At 36.6% G+C, this 22,727-nt stretch overlaps 1 protein-coding gene across 1 annotated transcript; it reads left to right on the forward strand.

Annotated features, from left to right (window-relative positions):
- Nucleotides 1-20,890, forward strand: LOC115215388 (GATA-type zinc finger protein 1-like). Its single transcript, XM_029784547.2, has 5 exons — nt 1-194; nt 2,341-2,673; nt 11,741-11,877; nt 14,994-15,084; nt 20,535-20,890. Exons 1-5 carry the CDS (start codon nt 64-66, stop codon nt 20,656-20,658), a joined length of 816 nt encoding a protein of 271 aa, XP_029640407.2. The 5' UTR covers nt 1-63; the 3' UTR covers nt 20,659-20,890.
- Nucleotides 20,891-22,727: the final 1,837 nt, after the last annotated feature.

The raw sequence follows: 22,727 nt of genomic DNA on the forward strand, positions 1-22,727 counted from the left end.
ATTTGCATAGAGTCCCCGATTCTATGGGAAGACGTTGATAATGGTTCAGAAGCTTCTTTCGAAATGGAGGAAACGAAGTGTGTGTCATATAGAATGATGATACCAAATGGAATTTTACTCAACACCTGTTACAATTCTTTCCCAGTCATTGACAATCCACCCAAAAATGAGCTCATTTTACCCAAAGAGACAGGGTATGTATGTGTATATATATATATATAATATGTTATTGTTTAGTCTCAATGTCTTTTGATATCTGATCGAGATCTATGATCAAAAGGTTCCCAGCCATGATCATCACCTCTTTTTGTAGGCCAGTATTATTTATCTAGGATGTATTATGTCTTCTTTTCAAGAGGTTAGGGGGTATGATTTGATGGAGAGCTTTCTGCATTGAATTTCCCTCTTTGATCTTGTGTGTTTGTGGATATACAGATGTGTATAAAAATGTTTATGTAGATGTGTGTAAAGATGTATGTTTAGGTGTGTTAAACACGATTACACGGAGGTTTGCAAATGTATATAAATGTGTAGATGTGTGAATATGTAGATTAATTAAAAACTACAAAATGATCGCGATTTATTTGACATCCTTTTAGAACTCAAGCATTCATATCTTAAGATCACCAGAAGGGTTTTAACATATTTATTGACTGAGATATGTTGTAATGTAAGAATTATGGTGAGCTATTGTTCTTTCTCCAAGAAACCTAGTTCAGCTTAAACGAAGCATCAGTCATTGAGCTAATGTTTTCTTCTCACCACCACATTTTTATATATATAACATATAAACATGTTCATCTTTTAGAACATTGCCATAAGATTTTGCTGGCAAATTTTTAAATTAACATAAACATTTATTTGCATGAAAGAAAATTACTAGAGAACTTTCTAATTCTTCCAAATCTCTCTGTTAAAACTATTGAAACCATTTGTGGGAAATATATTCTGTATTGTAATTACACTGAATTAGCAAGTTGTGCGACGAAATTTTTGACATTTCCTGAAATAAATTTAAAGTTAATTTAACAGCTTTGTATGTTATTAAATGACTATCCCCACGGCTTAGCTGCAAATATAAATGGACAATGGCAATAAAAATTGTTCAAAAAGGTACACACATTCCCTAAATTAATCAATATAAGGCATACTACCATTTCTCTCAAAAGCGTTACGAATTAATCATATATATTCCTTTATTAATTAAGATGGATGGCTCTGACGCAACTTAAATTCTGAACCCGAGAGGTTGCTATATATTACTGTCTTTTCAACAAGTGTATTCTGGGTTGTGCATTTGTAACTGTCTGTAATTTATGTATTTATAGGGGGACCCGTTTTTTACCTTTTTGTTACCTGCAAAGAAAAAGGGTTTGTTATTAATGATGTTACTGTTTGTAATTTTGCGAGAAACTTTTTGACGTACCGCCCACCCATTTGTGTGTGTAATTTAATTCTATTAAGGTTTCGTTTCCGATTTATTGATATTTTTGACTATCTTTGTTGAAGCGAGTGCAAGTTGAAATAAATTTCAGTCTATGAAAAAAGTTATGATTAGTTTAAACAAATGTCAAGTCAACAAATATAGCGTAAATTAAATTCTGCTTCGTCAGTTTCAAAACCATAGAACTTTTTTTTTTTTTTCCAAAGAAACGATTTTCTCAGAAGATCAAGTCTTGTCGACTTCAGACTTTTGATATTTTGCCAATGAAAGCATTTGAGAGAATTAACGTACCTAATTGTCCAGAATTACGAGTCAACAATGTTCAAGAACTACCTATAAAATAATTAATAATAAAAGTTTCTAACATTGAGAGGCCAAGGATTTTAGGGGAAGTGTGTAAGCAAATTACATCAACCTTCATTCAGTATTTGTTTGCTTTGTCGACATAAGCATTATATGAAAGATAAACATAAGTTAATGACATTCATAATATATATAACTTAATATTTTATCTAGACAACTCATTCTTTTATGTTCACTTCCACTCGTGCTTTTTTTCTGTTCGCCATTTATTCACAAGACTGGAGTAAAATCCTACGAAGTACTTTATATAACATCTATTAAGGTCTTGGTAATTGTGAATTCATGCGAAAAGAAAGTTTAAGAAACACACAGACTGAGTATTGAAAGTAAAGAATCAACATTTTTTTTAAAGTAATTAAATTAATTATTTGGCTGGGAAATTAATCGAAAATCATTTCTATTAATTTCCTGATTTCTGCAACTGAAATTCTTTCTTAAACTGAGGTTTCTCTAATAAATAACATTGTTTCACTTCCATAAATATTTCTCCCTGACACAATAACACCATATGGCTTCTTTCCATTCTTTTGTAGAATTTCAACGCATCTATTTTCCGACCGCTTTTCGTATGCCAAGCGATTAAAGGAGGCGAAAGGCATACCACGACCTTCTCAGGACCGTTTGGAGGAACAACGGGCTTCCCCTTTGTTGTTCACAAGTCCCACCTTCAACCTTCCTTCTTCCCCGACTTCGATCTATTCTTCACCTTCTCCTCCAACATCAGATGTTAAAGTGAACCGGAGGAAGTCATCTGTTCCCTACAAAAGTCCAGTGAGGTTTGATCCAAGTTTTCGTGGAATATTATTTACGTTTCATATTAAACTAGTAAATAACGAAAGCCAGTTAATCATTAAAACATTGTTCAAGTAAGTTTAATTCATTATACTTTTTCCTTCTGTTTATTAAGTAATCAACAATAGTGGGATTGAATTAAAATCATTACAGCTAAATTCCTTTCTTGTTTCGCTAGTCTTTGAGAGTCTAACTTCTTACCATATTGTCATAATGGCTCCATGTGGCCAATTACCGCAGGAATATAACTGTTTTTTTTTTTTCGAATAAAATGTAGCTTGTCTGTTTTTTCTTCGTTCTATGTACGTTTTCTTATTCAATATTTTTTTTTGTAATGGTATAAGGCATGGACTGGCAGAATCGTTAGCACTTCCGGACCACTAGTATCGGCCATGACTAATATTCTCAATAATTTACTGGAATTTGCTCCGTCTGTAATCTGATTGCAGCCATTTTATTTTAGTTCAGCCTCTAATCTAATATTAAGGCAAATCATCAATATAGCTTTTATAATATTGAGATTTTGCTACGTCTAACAAATCAATATGTAAAAATGGATACAAATGTTTTTTTTTTTACTCTCTTTGAACATTATATAGTTTAATAGACACATTAACGTTGCCACACACACACAGAGGTTCAGTTCTAAGACTGGCTTCTGCATTATGTCCTAGAACAAGGTGCTTCAGGCTACTTTACTCAAAATGGATACCAGTCTACTAATGGTACAGCCCTTTCTTCCTCCTGTTTCATGGCCTTGCTGGGTCAAGACAGCATCTTTGTCTAGCTTTATCTTCCAGTCTGCTTTAATATTACACCAGATTTATTTCCAATATTCTGCTGATCCCAAACTCGGATCTTTTCCTTTTGAACGGCACTTTGTAACATAATTTCTAGGTAACTAAAAAGTTTTAAACTTCGTATACTGGTAGAATGTGTTTATAAAACATCATTTTCTCTTGGCTTTATTGAGAAAATTCTATAGGTTGTAACATATTTCGGCAATTTTAACCAATTAATTACCTCCATTGACGTAAATAACATTCTGTGCATAATGGGTATGTCCCTCCTTTAAGAAACAGATTGGGTTTATTTACATTTGTGAAGAAAAAAAGATACCTTTCCCCAACCCCTAACCCTAACTAACCCTAAATCGAAAATAGATTGAAATGCAATAGATCGATATTAGGGCCATAATTATGGGTGACATTTTCATTTGACACCGCTAGAAAAAAATCCCATTTTCCGTAGCGGTGACATATGAAGTTGTCACCCATAATTATAACCCTAGTATCAATCTATTGCATTTCAATCTATTTTAGATTTAGGGGTGGGGGAAGGGTATCTTTTTTCTTCACAAATGTAAATAAACCCAATCTGTTGCTTAAAGGAGGGACATATTCATTATTCACAGAATGTTATTTATGTCAATGAAGGTAATTGATTAGTTAAAATTGCCGAAATGCAAGAAATTTTAGACGAAATATGTTACAACCTATAGAATTTTCTCAATAAAGCCAAGAGAAAATGATGTTTTATAAACACATTCTACCAGTATACGAAGTTTAAAACTTTTTAGTTACCTAGAAATTATGTTACAAAGTGCCGTTCAAAAGGAAAAGATTCCCAAACTCTATTAATATCATTTTCTGTCATTGTCTCCTTTTCCTCCCACTCCTCTTCCCTCACAAACTACTGATTTGGTATATCAATTGCACCTCTTTTAGTCTAATAATAGTAGTCTGTCCTTATATATATATATAGATACCTGCTATGAGGCTGAAAAGTACTTGTGGAATCCAAATGAAGATTCTTCCATTGGTCTTTCAGGGCTTGGATCCAATTAGTAAAGAAGTTGGATCTTTACCTTTTGACCGACAGATTTAAAAAATAATTTTTTGTAACTAAACACTTTCAAACTATGGACGCTGGTAGAATGTGTCATATAAAACATTTTTTACTCTTAGCGTTTTTGAGAAAAGCTTATATTTAGGAAGTTATTTCATGTTAAAGTTGTCATATTTTATTAATTTCAACCAATCAATGACGTGTATTCAGCTGAATAAAATTACTGCTGTTGTTTGTCAACAAGAACTTATGGCAGTGTATATTTTGTTAGACACTGTTATTTATGACAACCCTAACCCCTTAAAGCTAAAACCAGTACAAGTGCACGAATGATGTCATAAATAACAGTGACCAACGAAAAATACACTGCCGATAGTTGTTGACAAACAACGGCAGTAATTTTATTCAGCTGAATACACATCATTGAATGGTTGAAATTACCGAAATATGACTACTTTAATGTGAAATAACTTCCTAAATATAAGCTTTTCTCAAAAATGCTAAGAGTAAAAGATGTTTAATATGACACATTCTACCAGTGTTGGAAGTTTGAAAGTCTTTAGTTACAAAAAATTATTAAAAAAATCTGTTGGTCAAAAGGTAAAGATCCAAGAAGTTTCCATCCTGCTGGTAAAAACGTCATCAACAGCAGATATGATGCCATCAGCATTGTGATACTGGTTCCTAACCAAGAGTTTTTTTCATGTTGGAGAACAGACGATAGTCCAATGGGGCCAGATCAGGAGGATAAGGAGCGTGATCAACTAACTAGTTGAAAGCCACAGTCAAGCACAGCAGCCATTGAAAACAAAGACTTGTGTGCTTGTGCATTGTCCAGATGAAACAAAACCCCTTTCATAAGTTTCCCTGGGCATATGGTTTTGATAACCTTTTGTAACTGCCTCACCAAGTTGGCACAGTACCCTCCATTAATGGTATGGCCCTTTTGGAGATAGTCAATAAACACAATGCCTTTTGCATCTTAATAAACTGACGCCATTGCATTCCCTTTAGATGAAACAACCATGGCCTTCTTTGGAACAGGTGAGGACGAGTGTTTCCACTGGATGGATTGTCTCTTTGTTTCTGGTTCACACTCATCCTGAGTTAGGAAACGTTCAAGAATATCAGCTAGATCTGCCTCCAACAATGTCAGGTTTTCCGGTGATCAGGTGTCAGAAGACATGGCATCCACTGAGCAGAAAGCTTCATCATGCCAAGTTAGTTCATTGTGAAGAATATTCTCAACTCCCCCATGAAATATGTTGATAGCATTGACTATTTGATTTATAGTTAATTGCCTGTCATTCATCACCATGTGGTGAACACGATCAATGTTTTCCTTGGTGGTGACAGTTGCAGGACATCCAGACCTTGGGTCATCTTCAAGCCTCATCCTTCTCCTCCTAAATTCAGTTACCCACTTTTGCACTGTTGCTAAACCTGGAGCATCTTCCTCTAATGTAGCAACCATGTCACATGAATGTCATTGGGGGTTAAACCTTTTTTCTGCAAGTACTTGATAACAACATGATGCCAAATTTTGTCTATTTTCAAGAAAAGTTACTGCTAGTTACTTTTGAAGTCTATGAAGAGTGAGTGTCAGTTTGTTTGGAATAAAACAATGTAGTTATTAATAAAAATAGTTGAAATTAATGCCCGTAAGATTTCACAGCTTCAGCATCACTTCTTCATAGTTGGCCTATGAACTTTTGAACCCAACCTTGTATTTCAAGTGACAGGGATTTCTTTACTTGCTTAACCTGTCTATATAACACTGTCTTAAATTTTACATATTTTTTTTTCTACATTCACTATAAGTAACATTGTTTTCTGTAGTCTTTCACACTTCAAAAAGTTCTCACCTGTGCTACTCTTTGTTCTTCATTCTATTATTTGAAAATTTCCAAAACAAGTAAATTTACCTTCTCTCTTCTTCAAACTGCTTTCTAACCACAGATCTTCATGTGTTCATTTCAATTTCATAGATACATTAGCAGTTTCATTTATCTCTGCCTATGCTCTTCAGTCAGGGCTGACTGATGAGTAGAAGGACCAATTCTACGAGGTCCTCTTGCAGACTACCTCGACGACAAATGACAGAGACTTTGTTATAGTGGCTGGTGACTTGTTGGATAGCATCCCCATGGATTCCAGGGAGTGCATGGGGGTTATGGCTTTGAACCTAGAAATGAGGAGGGAACAAGACTGCTGGAGTTCTGTGATACAAATGATCTCATGATACAAATGATCTCTGCAACACTAATTTCAGAAAACCAGCCAGCCAGCCATGTATCAGTCAGGTGGGCACATAAGCCAGATTAACTACTTCTTCACCAAACAATGAGATAGATGGATGCTGAAAAATACAAAGTCTTTCCCAGGTGAAGAGTGTACAACCCAGCATAGGTTGCTAGTTAGTGATTTCAGAATTAGAACTAGAAAGACTCGGAGAAATAAATCAATCTGGAAAAGAAGACTATAGAAGCTCAAAGACCCACAAACAGACAAAAATTTAGAGATTTCCTAATGGAAGCTTCTGACGAAAGAGAGGAAGAGTTGGCGACACATAACTTAGAGGACAGTTGGAAGTTCCTGTGGGACAATCTTCTGAGGGCTACAGATGAAATCTGTGGTTGGTACAGAGTCCCAGCTAGACCAAGAGTGACATGGTGGTGGAACAAGGACGTAGACAGTGCTATAAAGCAAAGAGACAGGTCTGGAAAGACTGGAAAAATGGTGGAAGCAGAGAATTATATCAGGTAGTCAAAAGGGCAGCTAGGTGTCAGGTTTACGTAGCAAAAGGAATAGCTGAAGGTAAGAGATTTGCCAATGTTCTACAGCATGAGGATCAGAGGTGTGAGGTGACACACTATAGCATTGCTATCTGCTAGCCCCTGGCCTGTGTGTTCCATCCACATGTAACAAGACTTTTCACACATCCTACCCCAACAAACCAATCTACACTTCTATTCTTCACATTTCTTCCTTCATGCACTATGCCTATCTCTCACTCCCCAATCCTGTCCTCACAGCCTTGTTTCTCTGTATCATTGCTATCCAGTAGCCCCACTACTCTATATATACCCAGGTTTCACCACTAACCCCTCTCCTTCTGCACTTGCCAATCACACTTTTTTCACAATATCCTGCCACTTCAAACCTCAAGGTTATGTCCTGGCACTTGCCACCATCTATATCTCTCTCTGCCTTTGCTCAACCATCCCATTTATATTCTGATCCCCATCCCTTTTGCCACCAGCTCTATCCTGCTGTCTCCCACTCTCTCTCTCTCCTTCTCCTGCACTTCCCTCAGGTCGGGCAACCATGTATCTCCTTTGCGGCAGCACACCTGTTTCTGTCTTCATTCCTGATCTCTCTCTGGCCAGGTGACCTTGTACCTCCTCTATAGCAAGACACCTATTTCTGTCTCTCTTACTATAACCTTTTGTCATCTGACACAAGATCACCTCCTCCAATGCCCCCTCCCTCCTCAAAAGAATTTTGTCTTGCAAGGTACTTGGTAACCCTGTCAATGCAGGTGCCACTTAAAAAGCATCCAGTCCACACTGTAAAGTGGTTGGTGTTTGGAAGGACATCCAGCTGTAAAAACCTTGCCAAAATTGATCTCGTCTGTTGTGCCACATAAAAAGCACTCAGTCCATTCTGCTGGGTAGTTTGTGTTAGGAAGGGCATCCAGCTGTAAAAATCGTGTTAAAGCAGTCAAAGAAGTCTGGTGCAGGCTTCTGCTGGCTGGCTCCTGTCAAACTGTCCCACCTCTGCCAACATGGAAGATATACCTTAAATGATGATGACGATGATAAAATCTCTTTATCTTCTGTATATGTACAAAACCTCTGTGTTCAGACAGCCTACCCCTTTCTTTGTTATATATATCAATAGAACCCCAAAACTTTTTCACTTGAAAACCTCATTTAAAGAAAACATATGGCCAAATGTAATTAATCACCTTTTTATTTTAATGAAATGCATAATAATATGCATAAATTTTTTTTTTATTGATTTGGTGGGATACTGGTAAGATTGAACTCTTAATCTTTTGCTTGTCCTGTGTCATTTATGACACACAGGTCATATTTCCCTGGCATCCCTACATCATATGATAAACATTGTAGATGGTATACAATTTTTTTCAACCACCAGATTAGGTGCACTCTATACAGCAATTTCAGTATATATATATTAAAGGAAAGTTTTATATTGCTCAGAATGTATGAAAGACAGACTAACTGAAAGTCTGAAAATAAACAGACATTTAGGAAAAACTTACTAAAATGATTTGTAGAGGCAAAGGATTTAACACTCAGTGTAAACTTTTGTATGTTGATGGCTGCAGGGAAACATGTGCAGCAAGGAGATTCCTGAAGGATGACCTTCTGAGAAGAAAGGAATGGGAAAAGGGGTTAGTTCCAGGTGTGGTAGTAGATACATGGGTTGCAAGCGAAAGAAAGACAGATTTGCTGAATTTACTTTAGTAGAAGAGCAGTGAGAACAGCTATCTTCCGAGAAGATATTGTTGTAGAAAAAGCAGAAAGAGAGGAGACAGCATGTCTGGGTTGGGAGGGGAGGAGAGGTTGGAGTGTGTTGGTGAGTGATTTCATACAAATCAGTTGAGTGGCCTTTCTAACAGCACTGCACCATTTGGGGGAAGAAGCGCTCTATTCTGTGTGGCTACGAAGGCCTGCTTCTGAGATGCTGTCTTTATGTTGCGGATGTGCATTTACCAGGAAAGATCCTTAGTGATAGAGGCTTAGCACTGAAAGCCCTTGTTAGGGTTCCAGTTGTGTACTGCTTATGTTTCAGGGTGTGAGGTGCAATACTTTTTACTCCATCTGCTCTGAGTACATTTCTATCATGAATCTTTAGCAGTCATGCTCTCTCCCTATGCTCTATACTTATTTCTTTACTACCCACAAGGGGCTAAACACAGAGAGGACAAACAAGGACAGACAAACGGATTAAGTCGATTATATCGACCCCAGTGCGTAACTGGTACTTATTTAATTGACCCCGAAAGGATGAAAGGCAAAGTCGACCTCGGCAGAATTTGAACTCAGAACGTAACAGCAGACAAAATACCGCTAAGCATTTCGCCCGGCATGCTAACGATTCTGCCAGCTCGGTGCCCTATGCTCTATACCATCACATCACTTCTCCCTACCATGCTCTCTGTTAGTCTCTCACTCCTTTCTATTCACTTTCATCACAGTTTTCCCTCATCATGGTCTCACTCCAATATTGTCTTTTCTATTACTCTCTCACTCCAATCACTGTCTCTTCCCCATTATACTCATCCCCCACAATCTGCTATTCGTCCTCTTGGTCATGTTTCCTTGAGTAAACAAACTCTGTAGAGTAGTAATGATTCTTTCATCTTGTGGATCACAAAGCAAACTCAATATCATGGTGATACCTTGATAAAATACATCTAGTATACAAGTGGTTTGCAAATCAGTGGAAACAATATTTAAGAGGGCCATTCCTCTCTCTCTCTGTGTAAACAACTGCCTCTCTAATGCTTATACAATGATAAAATGCATCAAGTATATTTTGTAAAATGCTTGATGTTTGGAAGGTCATCCACTTTTTAGAAACTGTATCAAAAATAGAATGCTTTTAGGGTGAGAAAGAGAAATAGAGTACCAAAAGTGTGAGTAATGTTAACAAGTGATAAAAGAAGAATGAGAGAGACAGAGAGATGAATACTAAAGATGGGTGATGGTAAGAGAGTAGTTTGATGGTTGTCAGTAATAGGAGTGATAGGAGGAAAGAGTAATGGAAAAGAGAAAGCAATGATTAGCAATAAAGGAGGGGATTGAATATAGGCAGATCCAATGTGATATCATCCTTTGTGCAGGCAGCATGATGGGAGAGAGAGAGAGAGTTACAGTAGAGAGGCAGTGATAGATGAGAGTAACAAAGAGGGAGATTTAATATGAATGTAAAGGTTGAGAGAGTCATGGTTGTAGATACACAGCCTAATTTCTATTACAGCTGTCACAGATAGTAGGTCCATCTGTTCATGTGCTGTTAACTATTTTTTCCAGACCATTGTTTCCTTTGATAATTATGTTTCTTGGTTAATAGAAGCTATGAATTATTTAGAGCAATAAAATAGCTTAGGTTGATGTGTGTGTGTGTGTATAAGTATATATGTATATATCTATATTGTTTGCCTAATGTATTCCTGTTGTATATGATGTGCATATACCCTTTCTTTATCTAACACAACCGCATGGCGAAAAGTATCTTCAGTTAAATTTGCCTTCTTGCAAGCATTCAGTCCAGGCTTATAGAACGAAGTTCTTGTGACAACATGGTGCAATAACACATTCTGTACTTCCTTACATTTCTAAAGATAAAGCTCACTGACCACTGTTCCCTTCTCTTCTCTAACATCTGTGCTCTCCAATCCAACCTGGCCCCCATATACTACTTCCTACTAACATGCAAACTGCACATCCTCTTCACGTCTGTGATGTGACTCTTTTAATAATAGTATACCAATGGTGTATCTGTTAAATACCTTTCCCGCTCCTCTGGCTACCACTTTTGAAATCTTGTGAACTCACTTACCTACCAACCCTCTCCAATCCCTGGTCTGCTCCACTATATACACTACCTGTAACTTGGGTGTACAGCCCTGATCCCTTTCTCTCACATCTTCATCTTTCTCTCCTTTCTCTCTCCTCCATCTGAGGAAGCTATGTCTGTCTTCCAATGCAAGACCCCTTTCTGTCCTTCTACTATTCCCCGTCCCAGTTGAGGGGGTCTTGGTAACCTCACTGCTGCTGGTGCCACATAAAAATCATCCAGTCCACACTCTTTGAAGTGGTTGGCTTTAGGAAGTGGGGCAGTCAGCCACAGAAACCATGCCAAAACAGACAGCAGAGCTTGGTGTAGATTTTTGACTTGCCAGTTCCTGCCAAACCATCCTACCCATGCCAGCAAGGAAAATGGATGTTAATTGATGATGACCTTTTGATTCTTTTAAATGTTTTCTGACATATTTTCAATATAGAGGCTGCTTGTTTGTTTGCTTAATTTTCATAATAATCACTAATTTCAAACAAGTTAGTGTATCAACTGATTTATTTGCTGTTTGGAATACAAATTAATATATACTGTGTAATTTTTGGTATAACACTGGTAATTCAATTGAGATTTTGATTTGAATATGAAGATTGTAAGAGATTTGGCTTCAATTGGTTTGTTATTAAAAGAAATTAATGAATTATTAATTGATAATTATGTGCTATATTTGAATTTTAGAAACTTCAAAAAAAAGCAGTTGCATCGAAGAGAAAAAACTGTTAATTATCACTCAGATACATTGAGTGGTTCCGAGATGGAAAACTCCCCCAAAAGTATTTCTAAACATATACGTATCGAATCCTGTGAGAATCATAGTAAGTAGAGCAACTTTGTTGGACTTAGTCATTTCCAAATTCTATAATATTATATCCCTGTGTCTTCATACATAACACAATATGTAGTTTAATTTTACAAATGGCATTTGTTAAACAAATAATGTTTTACTAGCAGGACTTGTGGAAATTCCTTGGTATAAGTCAACACATTTGAAAACATTATGTTTATTTTATTAAACACAAGCAAGGAGTTCCAAAACAATTCATTTCATATCCTGTCATTTAATCAAAACAGTGCTTTTAAATATAACTGCAATGAATTTTGAAGTTGTTGCTTGTTTACCTCTTTGTAATACATTTGACAGATATGATGTGCTTTCTAGTTTAAGGAAATAAAAAAGATGAATTTAAAAGATAAAACTTATTCAGTATATTAAATGTTTATTATTCACAATTTTTATTGCATATGTAGTGGTTATGTGTGTATCATGGTGAATAGATGCAAAAGGTATGTATATGCCATTGAAGAAAACAAATGAGTGAATCGATTCATAGTTGAAAATAAGTTATTCAGTGGACTTAATTTGTCATTGGTACACATAATTCTTCACTACATGCAAAATGTTGACAACTGCTATGAGTTGCTAGAAACAGAGACAGGGTACATCTGTGGAAGTGATGTGTCAGAAATCAATGTTTGTGTGTGCATAGTTCATCTGAGATCATTAATCTTCCATGAAACTTCGAATATTTCTGTCGGGTCTCTATGGTCATTCAGAACCTGTCGTCATAGACCTTTCTTGTTTAGCTGCTAGGCCTTTCTGCTCTCATCTGTCTGTTGACCACCGTATTTATAATAATCGTGGTAGCTAGAAGGACAGACATACTGCAGCAGAGTTTGTACCTAAATAGGTCAGCTCCTGTCCATTTGAACTTCGGCTGACATAGCTGAGGTCGTAGGTCAAAGGGAGATGATCAATCACTTTTTGACAGGACAGAGAAAACCTTTTTTCACGCCTGTTGATCGTGGTGGTTTGGACAACCAAGAATTCTTAGATTAGGTTTCGAATCTAGGCTTGGAGAAGGAAGTGTTAATTTTTACACATATTTACAAAGTAAATAAGTACAAACCATAATTCATATATATATATATATATAGGAATAAACATGAGCTTACTCACTGAATTAGATACAAATGGGACTATATTACAAACATTCTACATTACAAATGGGACTATATTACAAACTGTATGCAACATACATATATTAACAGGAAAAAAACCAAACTAATTTAGATATGTATGAAATAGGCATTATGTAATCACAGAAAATACTTTACAAGGTATATGAACTGAATGCAATATGAATGGTATACATATACACGAGATCAATAAAATTCTAGATTTGCTCTCTCAGCACTTCATTATACACAATGTTTTTTGTAAGAATTTGTTTTCTTGCTTGTCTTGTCTGTTGGCCTCAACAACTCTCACTGCCACATCAGATAATTTCCTGATCCTAACAAATGTCACATATAATTGCCCATGGATGAACACAGGATGTGGCAAATATATTCCAACTTTGTTAAATGTCTGTCCCTGTGCCTTATTTATTGTCAGAGAGTAGGACAGCCTTACAGGAAGCAGAACTCCTTTACAAAATGAAAGGAAGGTTTGAATTATCTGGAGCCAGCGTCGTGTAAGGTATTAAGAAGCACATTCCTTTTTGTGCACCTGTTATTGAAGTGGCTTCAATGTAATTATTGTGCAAGCTGACACATTCTACATGTAGCACATGCTTATTTTTCTGTAAAAATAATCCTTTTCATTCTTTCTCTTTTTATGAGAATGTCGTCTATCATTGTCCTTATTTTATAAACAAATGTTTCAATTGAACTGATGATAATTAATTTCATTAACACTATGCATATAATTCATATTTTTCTTCTGTTCTACATTTTGTTTTTATTGTCATGGGTAGTATATAGGTTTTGTAGGTACAATTACTGACAACTCTATAATAATGTTAAGTTAGGCATGCAATAAGCTTTCACTCAGGGGCACATTTCAAAGCTTGAGTTTAAAAGATTTGGATTTCTGGCAGTGTGGTCAATTGCCTAACCCTTTAACCTTGTAACCATTTCACCTCAGAATGCTTGGTTTAAAGATCACAGAGGGGTAACCTAAAACTTACTATTTTGATTGTAAAAAATATGTCACATACAATCAGTTATGTGTCTATCTGCGAGGAAGTTTATAGATGCTTGTCTTTCTTAGTCACCTCTAGACTTAATCTCTCAATTGCTGTGCATCAGATCTTCATTATTAGATTATTTCCCATTCTGAACAGTTGCTTACTCTGTTTATTTGCATACACAAATCTTCCATTAGCATACTACTCACTCACCTGATGTTTGCTAGAATGCTCATCAAAGCCTATCAGAGAACTCATGACCATGTAGTCACAAGTTTAAAGTTCAATTCTGTCATTGTGTTGTGCTTCTGAGCAAGATACCCAACTCTGCTCTGGTTTGTCTGGCTGAACTGAAATAAATAAACAAGCCCATGCCAGTGGCACATAAAAAGCACCTTTTGAGCATTGGGTCTCACAGAGGCAGTGTGGCTGATGTCGGTGTCACATAACTAGCACCTGTGCCGGTGGCATTTAGAAAGCACCTTTTCAGTGTTGGTCCTCTTGGAGGCAATGACAAGTTACCGAGACCTTTGGCTATATGCCGTGCTTCAGTAGAAGATGCATTAAGCCAAGTAAAATCATAGTCGCGGCTGTTACTGGTGTCACACAACTGGCACCTGTACTGGTGACATGTAAAAGTACTAATTACACCCTTGGAGTGGTTGGTGTTAGGAAGGGCATCCAGCTATAGAAGCCATGCCAAATCAGACTGGTGTTTGGTGCAGCCCCTCAGTTTACCAGCTCTGGTCAAACCGTCCAACTCATGCCATCATGGACAACAGATGTTAAATGATGATATTATCATAGTTAAATGAAAGGAGAAGAGCTTTGATATAACAAGAAAACAGTTATTTAGAAGAAAACCCCTAAAAAATCCTAATCTGGAGAAAAATAAATATAAAATCAGAATCAATGAAATCCTTCAATTTGTAACTGCACCTTGTATTAATTTATCTTTGCAGTCAAAGTGTGTAAATCATGTAATACAAGGAAAACTCCTTTGTGGCGAGATGCTGAAGATGGGACGCCATTGTGTAATGCTTGTGGGATCAGGTATGTCTATACTTGAAGTTATTTTACTCATTTTATTTCTGTCACTGATCTGTGATCAGGCTGGGGCATCACCTTGAAGGGGTTCAGTGGTCAAATTAACCCCAGTACTTTTGGTAAGCCAGGAGTTATTCTATTGGTATCTTTTTTCTAAACTATTAAGTTAGAGGGATGTAGACACATTATGATTGGTTGTCAGATAACATGATGCACACATTCATGTGCACATGCACACACACCATATGCATATATATATACACACACACACACATGCCACAGAACTTCCCTAAAACAAGACACCAATATTTAAGCATTATCTAAGCTTAAGATTATCTATGAAGAAAAACAACCACTGTCATTGTAAGTAATGCCCAAGATAATAACACTAACCTGAGAAACAGCAAACCAAGAGCTTAAAACATATACACCATACAATGAACATAGACTGACAAAAGCTAGTGGAACAGTATATCTCATAACCAATGACCTTGTGCAATGTACAAGGAAAAGGTCAAACATAAACATATATATATATACACACACACACACACACACACACACTCTCACTTTCTCCCCATTCTTCACCCTCTTGTACTATCTTATATCTCTTCCCACCACTACACACTCACTAATACTATAAAAAGAGTCAAAATTCCTGCAAAAACTTAGTTCAATTTGACAACTCCACTAGAGTGGGCGAAAGCGCTAATATATGATTTATAAAAACATGTAACATACTAATAAATATCTGTAAATATAAAACCATCCAGATTTCTGAGTACCTCATTTCTTCTAACACACACGCACGCACACACACACACACCATGCCATTAAGAATGAAATGCCCGATTTTGAACTGAAAGTTTATTTTACTTTATCTCAACAAAAAAGCTATGCAGTTAATCAAAGTTTGCACCTAAATTATCAACACAATTTTGCCATTTTATTGATAGCTTATTTATGCTGGTAGCAAAGAATTCTGGAGAGTAAGAGTTGATGAAATCATGAAAGGCTGTTTTTACACCTTTAGATTTGAAGTTTTTTCTCTGCAAAAAGTTGTCTAATACCTGGAAAATGTGATAGTCACTTGGTGCAAGGTCTAGCGAATATGGTGGATGAGAGAGTACTTCCAAGCTCATTTCCTGTAACTTGAGTAGCATTCTTTGTGTAACATTGTCTTGCAAGAGAATTGGCATGTCTCTTTTGATCAATCTTGGTTGTTTTATTGCAAGTTCACTCATCACTTCATCTAATTGGTTGATGTATACATCTGCTGTAATTAACTTAACAGGTCTCATGAAGCTGTAGTGGATGAAACCAGTGCTGGACCACCAAACAGACACCATTAGCTTTTTTGGGTGAATATTCTTTTTTGGATTGTGTTTTGGCACTTTGTCTCTATCCAACCACCATGCAGAATGCTTGCTATTGCTGAAAAGAACATTTTTCATCACACATAACAATATGATGCAAAAATGGTTGGCTTTTATGCCATGACATCAAAGAACAGAAAGTTTCAAGATGACGTGTCATTTGATGCTTGCTCAGCTCATGTGGTACTCACTTGTCCAGCTTCTTTACCTTGCTGATTTGTTTCGGCTGGTCCAATACAGTTGTAATTGCAACATCAAACCTTGCTGCTAACTCGTGTGTAGTTTGAGATGTATCCACTTCCACTACAGTTTCCAGTTCATCATTATCCACCTTGGTCTCAGGTCTTCCATGGGGCTGATTTTCAAGAGTAAAGTCACCAGACTGGAACTTCTCAAACCATAGATGTACAGTGCGCTCATTCGCCACATCTTCACCAACCAACACCTCATTGATGTTTGGAGCTGTCTTGGCTGCATTGGTTCCACAACGAAAGCCATATTCATAAACACAAATTTTTTGTCAAACTTGGTGCATAAGAAAATTGGACATTTCATTCTTAATCACCTGATATATATAATATTTATATATTCATTCACGATACATGCACACACACACTCATACAATATACCTCTGCATGTTCCATCTACAAAATTCACTCGCAAGACATTGGTCAGCCTGTGCCTATAGTAGAAGACACTTTTTCTATTAAAGTACTATAGAATGTGACTGAACCTGAAATCATGTGGTTGCAAAGTGAACTTCTTAACCACACAGCCATGCCTGCATCTAGACAATGGTTACAGACCTTTTAGTGCTGGTAACATTCTTTCTTTATTGTTAACATCTGTTAACATCATCCAGCTGTAGAAACCATGCCAAAGCAGATACTGGAGCCTGATGCAGTTTCTGAGACCGCTACTAGCATAGAACATCTATGTTAAATGATATTCTGTATCTGTTTGTTTAAATAACTAACTAACTGACAAGGTGGGAGTGTCTGTCCATGATATTTGCTGACCCACACAAATATTTGTGGATTTTTCTGGGGAGGGAATTCTCAAAGGAGAATATAGCCTGTGGAGCAAGATGAAAGGAAAAAGAGAGTTAAATTCTCTAGAAGACATGCTACTCCTCATAGTTGAAAACCATGAGAGTAGAATTGAACATCTTTCCTGGAAACACACTGAAAATATCTATAGTGGAATGTACGAGGGACGTTCAATAAGTAATGCCCCTGACCCACTTGCAGTTGATTGATCTTGCTGAAATTATTCATATCTCTATAGATTACATGGCGAATTACAGCTCTGGACTAATTGTGGTTTCTGATTTTCAGGTGTTTGAACTTAGTCAAGTGTGAAATGGAGCCTTTAGAGTGTCGAGCAGTGATCCGTTTTTTGTATTTGAAAGGACGCACACCATGGGAAACTTTTGATGAAATGAAAGTAACTTATGGTGATGATGCCCCATCATATGACCTTGTAAAACGCTGGCATCGTGAATTCAAACATAGTCGGAACTCTGTGGAAAAGGCTCCCAGATCTGGTCGTCCCCTTCTGCCATTGATGAGGCATCTGTCCGTCAAGTTGAGGCTGCCATTTTGGAAGATTGGCGCATAACTATTCGCCAAATAGCCCATTAGGTCAAGATTAGTACCGGGTCTGTGGAAATTATCATTCATGACCCTTTGCATATGCAAAGGTTGTCTTCCAGATGGATTCCCAGGTTGTTCACACCTTTCAGAAGCAAGAACGCGTCGAGTGCTCGAGGATGAATTTGGAGATGTGCCAAGAAGATGAGTCAAAGTTTTTCAAAAGACTGATTGCACAGGATGAAATCTGGGTCCATCACTATGATCCAGAGACCAAAGCCCAGTCAATGCAAGGGAAGCACCGTGACTCACCTCCTCCAAAGAAGGCAAGGGTGCAGCCCTCCGCTGGAAAGGACATACTCACAGTCTTCTGGGACCAGGATGGAGTAGTGATGACAGATTTCCTGGCAAAGTGTACCACAATTACAGGAGCCTATTATGCTTCATTTTTGAGGAAATTAAGAGAAGCTATCAAAATCAAGAGGCGGGGCAAGATCAGCAAAGGCATCCTCCTCCTGCAGGACAACGCTCCGGTCCACAGCTCGCGTGTCGCCAGATCAGAAGCACAGGCATGCGGCTATGAACTCCTCCCCCACCCCCCTACTCTCTTGACCTTGCACCCTCTGATTTTCACCTCTTCCCAGCCATGAAGTTGTTTTTGAAAGGAAAACGTTTCCCAGGTGATGCAGCCTTGATTTCTGAAGTCACGTCATGGTTGGAGGACCAAGCTGGGGTCTTCTACAAAAACGGTCTTCAGAGCTGCATCAAACGATGGCAGAAATGCGTAACTCTGGGTGCTTCCTATGTAGGAAAAGACTAATAACTGTGCCAAGTTTCGTTCCTCTACTGCTATGGGAAGTGGGTCAGGGGCATTACTTATTGAACGCCCCTCGTAAACTCATAATCTGTTTAGAGTCAGATAAATTTTGTTTGTTGTATCTTGATATAAAATAAAAAGATATACAGGGTGGGTCAAAGAGGATGAATATTTTTGAAATGGCCATTACTCCGCTCCAGCGGGAGGAACATATGACTGACAGGTACCATTTGGTCCGTGGTGACTTACCATTTTTTTTCCTTTTCAGGTGAAGTCATGGTGCTGTGGACGATAGAGCATAGTGTGTTTGCATACGACAGTTATGTGAAGAATAATGGGCCTATCACAGCAGTTCAGCATGAGTTTTGGTGCTACTTCAACATTCACCGAAATCAGGCTGTTCGCACCTGTAACACAATCTTATGTTGGGTGAATGCTCTTTGTACACCAGATACACTAATGAATAGGAAACTGGTTGGGGGTGCCACGAATGGTATGGACCCTGGAAAATGTGAAATGTGCCAGACAAGCTTTGATATGGAGTCTGAATTGCTCTGCTTGGAAGCATTCCACTGAACTTGGCATCGGTAATTGATCGGTAAGGCATATTTTGCATGAAGAACTGCATTTCCACCCGTACAAATTGGTCATTGGGCAATAGTTGAAACCATGGGACTATGCACAGCAGCTTAACTTCGCATGTCAGATGGAAGCAATTTTTGAGGCAGATGACAACCTCATTTTGTTAATGAGTGATGTAGCTCATTTTCATCTCAGTGGCATGGTGAATCAACTGAACTGTCATTATTGGGCTCTTGAAAATCTCAGAGAACTGCATGAAAGACCACTGCGCAGCCCAAAAGTGATGGTCTGGTGTGCTGTTGGAAAAGCTGCCATCATTGGTCCTTACTTTTTTAAAGACAATGATAGAAATACTGTTACTGTGAACTCCATTGAGATGATAAACAATTTCTTTGTGCTCGAATTATGATGAAAACATATGCCTATTCGATGTGTGTGGTTTCAGCAGGATTGAGTAACAGACCACACAGCCAGAGAATCAATAGATGTTCTTTGCTCTCTCTCTGGCGACCAGCTCATATCCAGGTTTGCTGACATTCCTTGGCCCCCTTGGTCCCCTGATTTGTCCAGGTGTGATTATTTCTTGTGGGGGAAACCTCAAGGCATGTATGTGCATAAGCCCCATACATTGGGTGATTTGAAGGAAGCTATTAATGTGGAAGTCACTCAAATCGACAGAGCAATGCTGGAGAGAATGGAGGCCTTCAGAAATGCATCAAGGAAAACGGACACCACATGATGGATATTGTTTTACACACTTGATTTTGATGTCAATAAAATTTGTTTGCAGCTAAAATTAATGATTTTTGTGAATTTTTCAAAAACGTCCATCCTCTCTGCCCCACCCTGTATAACAAGCAAAAAAAAAAAAAAAAAACCATAACAAATTTAAGGTTCTTTATTCTCAATCTCTCAGTCCATTAAGAAAATGTTTTATTGATAATGTAGTGTCGCTTTGGTATTGCAATGCTTATTGTCAATGTGTATTGTTTTTCTTCTTTAAAACAGTTCATTAAGAAATTTTTTAACAATGCTTTTTAAACAAGCTTTATATATTTTTAGTTTTGTGTCTTTTCCATATTTTAACAGGTACAAAAAATACAGAATTCGTTGCAGTAAATGTTGGCACATTCCCAAAAAGGATGACAAGACTTACCCCAAGTGTGTTCGCTGTAATTCAATGTTGCGATTTACAATGAACCGAAGAAACTAAATCATTTACTTGTTAAAGATATTTTAATATGACAACTGCTTTACCTGCCACTTCAATAAAAAATTGTACACAAGTTTGTCTAGTAAATATGTTACTAGGATAAGATATATATATATATTTCAGTTTTGTTTTTGAAAGTAAAGGGCAGAAAATAATGATTTACATAATTGCCAGAAAATAAAGGTGCTGAGATTATTTTACCTGCTCCAGGAAAAAATATTTCCATTCAGTATCGGGTGTAACATACATGCATATGTATAAAAGCTTTCAAAATTAAGCACCTTTTGTTTAAATTCCAGCTTACGGTGGTAGCAATGGCAAACAGAATTTATTACATTTTACCCTCTCAGTTTTGGGTTCAAGAACTGTCAGGATCAACATTGTTTTCTATCCATTCAGATGTTTGATTGAACAATTAGTAGTCAGATATTTGGGTGGACAAATCCATTCATCTCCTACTCTACAAATTTTTGTTTTTGTTTTGCCAACATAAGAAGTGATGTTTCATTCAGAGCAGAAGCAAACTGCTGCAAGTGTAGAGTAGTGCACTAAATGTCTTAGAATATTTAGTTTAATCTCCTTTCATCCTTAATTCAAATCCTACCAAAATTGATTTAACCTTTTCTCTACCCAGGATTGATGGGTGTTAATATAGTGGGATTGATTCAGTCAATTCTATCCCTTCTCTACAAACACTGGCCTTGTAAAGACTTAAAAGCCAATATTATGTTGTAAAGTTTGTAATGCCTCAGACTTCTAGTCTGTTGAATTTGGTATGTATTTTGCCATATATTTCTTATAAAGAATAGGAAAGAATTTTATTTCTGTCTTTGTTATAGTTTAACAATTTTTCTCTCAGGATTTTTATTTTATTATGGATATGTTTTTATTTTTGAAGCTGATAACTTCAACAGGGAGTTACTTAAGTACTTGAGCTTTGCATCTCCACTTTGTAAACTCAGATACACTTCTACTCTGTCTGTCTCTCTCTCTCTCTCACACACACACACAATTTACTTCTAAATATTCTGACATCAATAAAAAAAATCTTTTTGTTGCACCCAGGGGTATGCCAAATACTCCCATTTAAAAATTGTAATATATGTTATATATATATATATATATATATATATAATGTTTGTGTTTTAAGACAAAGGTATATGAAAAATCTTAATAGAAACGGTTAAAATTGAAGTTTTCTGTCAGTGAATTGTGTGACTTATTGCGGAATCTTAGAAAATCCTGTAATTGGTATCTTCAATAGAAGGAATTTATGTATTTATTTCTTTATTGGAACTCTGTATATTTGAAATATTGTCTCTGGGGTCATTGATGGACATATCTAGAAACCTCAATTTTATTTATTTTTTTTTCCTTCATGCAGGACATGATTTGTTTATTTTTCTCACTTCACTCTCAAGGTGATAAAATCTTATTTCATTTAACACTTGAAATTTCAGTTTAAAAAAGAATCTGTTATCCTTACAAAATTTCAATATAATTTCGATTACAAAATACCAAATTGGTATCTCAATAAGACAAAAAAGAAAAATTAAAAATAAATGATAAATAATCACTTAATTAAACCATTTCTTTCAAAAACATTTAAGTTTGGGAACAAAACTGAGATAAAAAATATAATTTATCTCATTTTATGATTTTTTTTCCAAATGTATAAAGAAAAAAAAGACCCTTTAAATTTGGAGAATAAATATACCCCAAAACCCAGAAGTGGTGTACATACTTTATTGTTCCCTTTCTTAATTCATTAGAAAACAGTAAATATTTTGATGTATTTAATAAAATAAATACCAATTGTTTCCAATTTGTTTTTTAATCTGTTCACAAAGAAGATAACATTGTTCTAAAGCACTGAGGTGTTTTATACCAAGCCTAGTCCATATTTAATGGGTACAGTCAAAGATGTTTCTTTGTGTCTTCACTACAATAATAGTGTTGGTCATCATATTCTTAAGGACGGCAGAAGATTACTGAGGGTGTGCAACAATAACCTAAGAAACGTGACAGTGAAAATATAGTTACAATGATGGAAAATCAAGGTGATCATC

Source organism: Octopus sinensis, linkage group LG9 (genome assembly GCF_006345805.1).
Source record: "Octopus sinensis linkage group LG9, ASM634580v1, whole genome shotgun sequence".
Taxonomy (NCBI): domain Eukaryota; kingdom Metazoa; phylum Mollusca; class Cephalopoda; order Octopoda; family Octopodidae; genus Octopus; species Octopus sinensis.

What these genes read in the sequence shown, in the direction of transcription:
- LOC115215388 (XM_029784547.2), top strand. Translation starts at nt 64, where the DNA reads ATGGAGGAAACGAAGTGTGTGTCATATAGAATGATGATACCAAATGGA. An exon ending in ATTTTACCCAAAGAGACAGG is followed by an intron (nt 195 to 2,340) that starts GTATGTATGTGT and finishes ATTCTTTTGTAG; the next exon opens with AATTTCAACGCATCTATTTT. An exon ending in TGTAATGCTTGTGGGATCAG is followed by an intron (nt 15,085 to 20,534) that starts GTATGTCTATAC and finishes ATATTTTAACAG; the next exon opens with GTACAAAAAATACAGAATTC.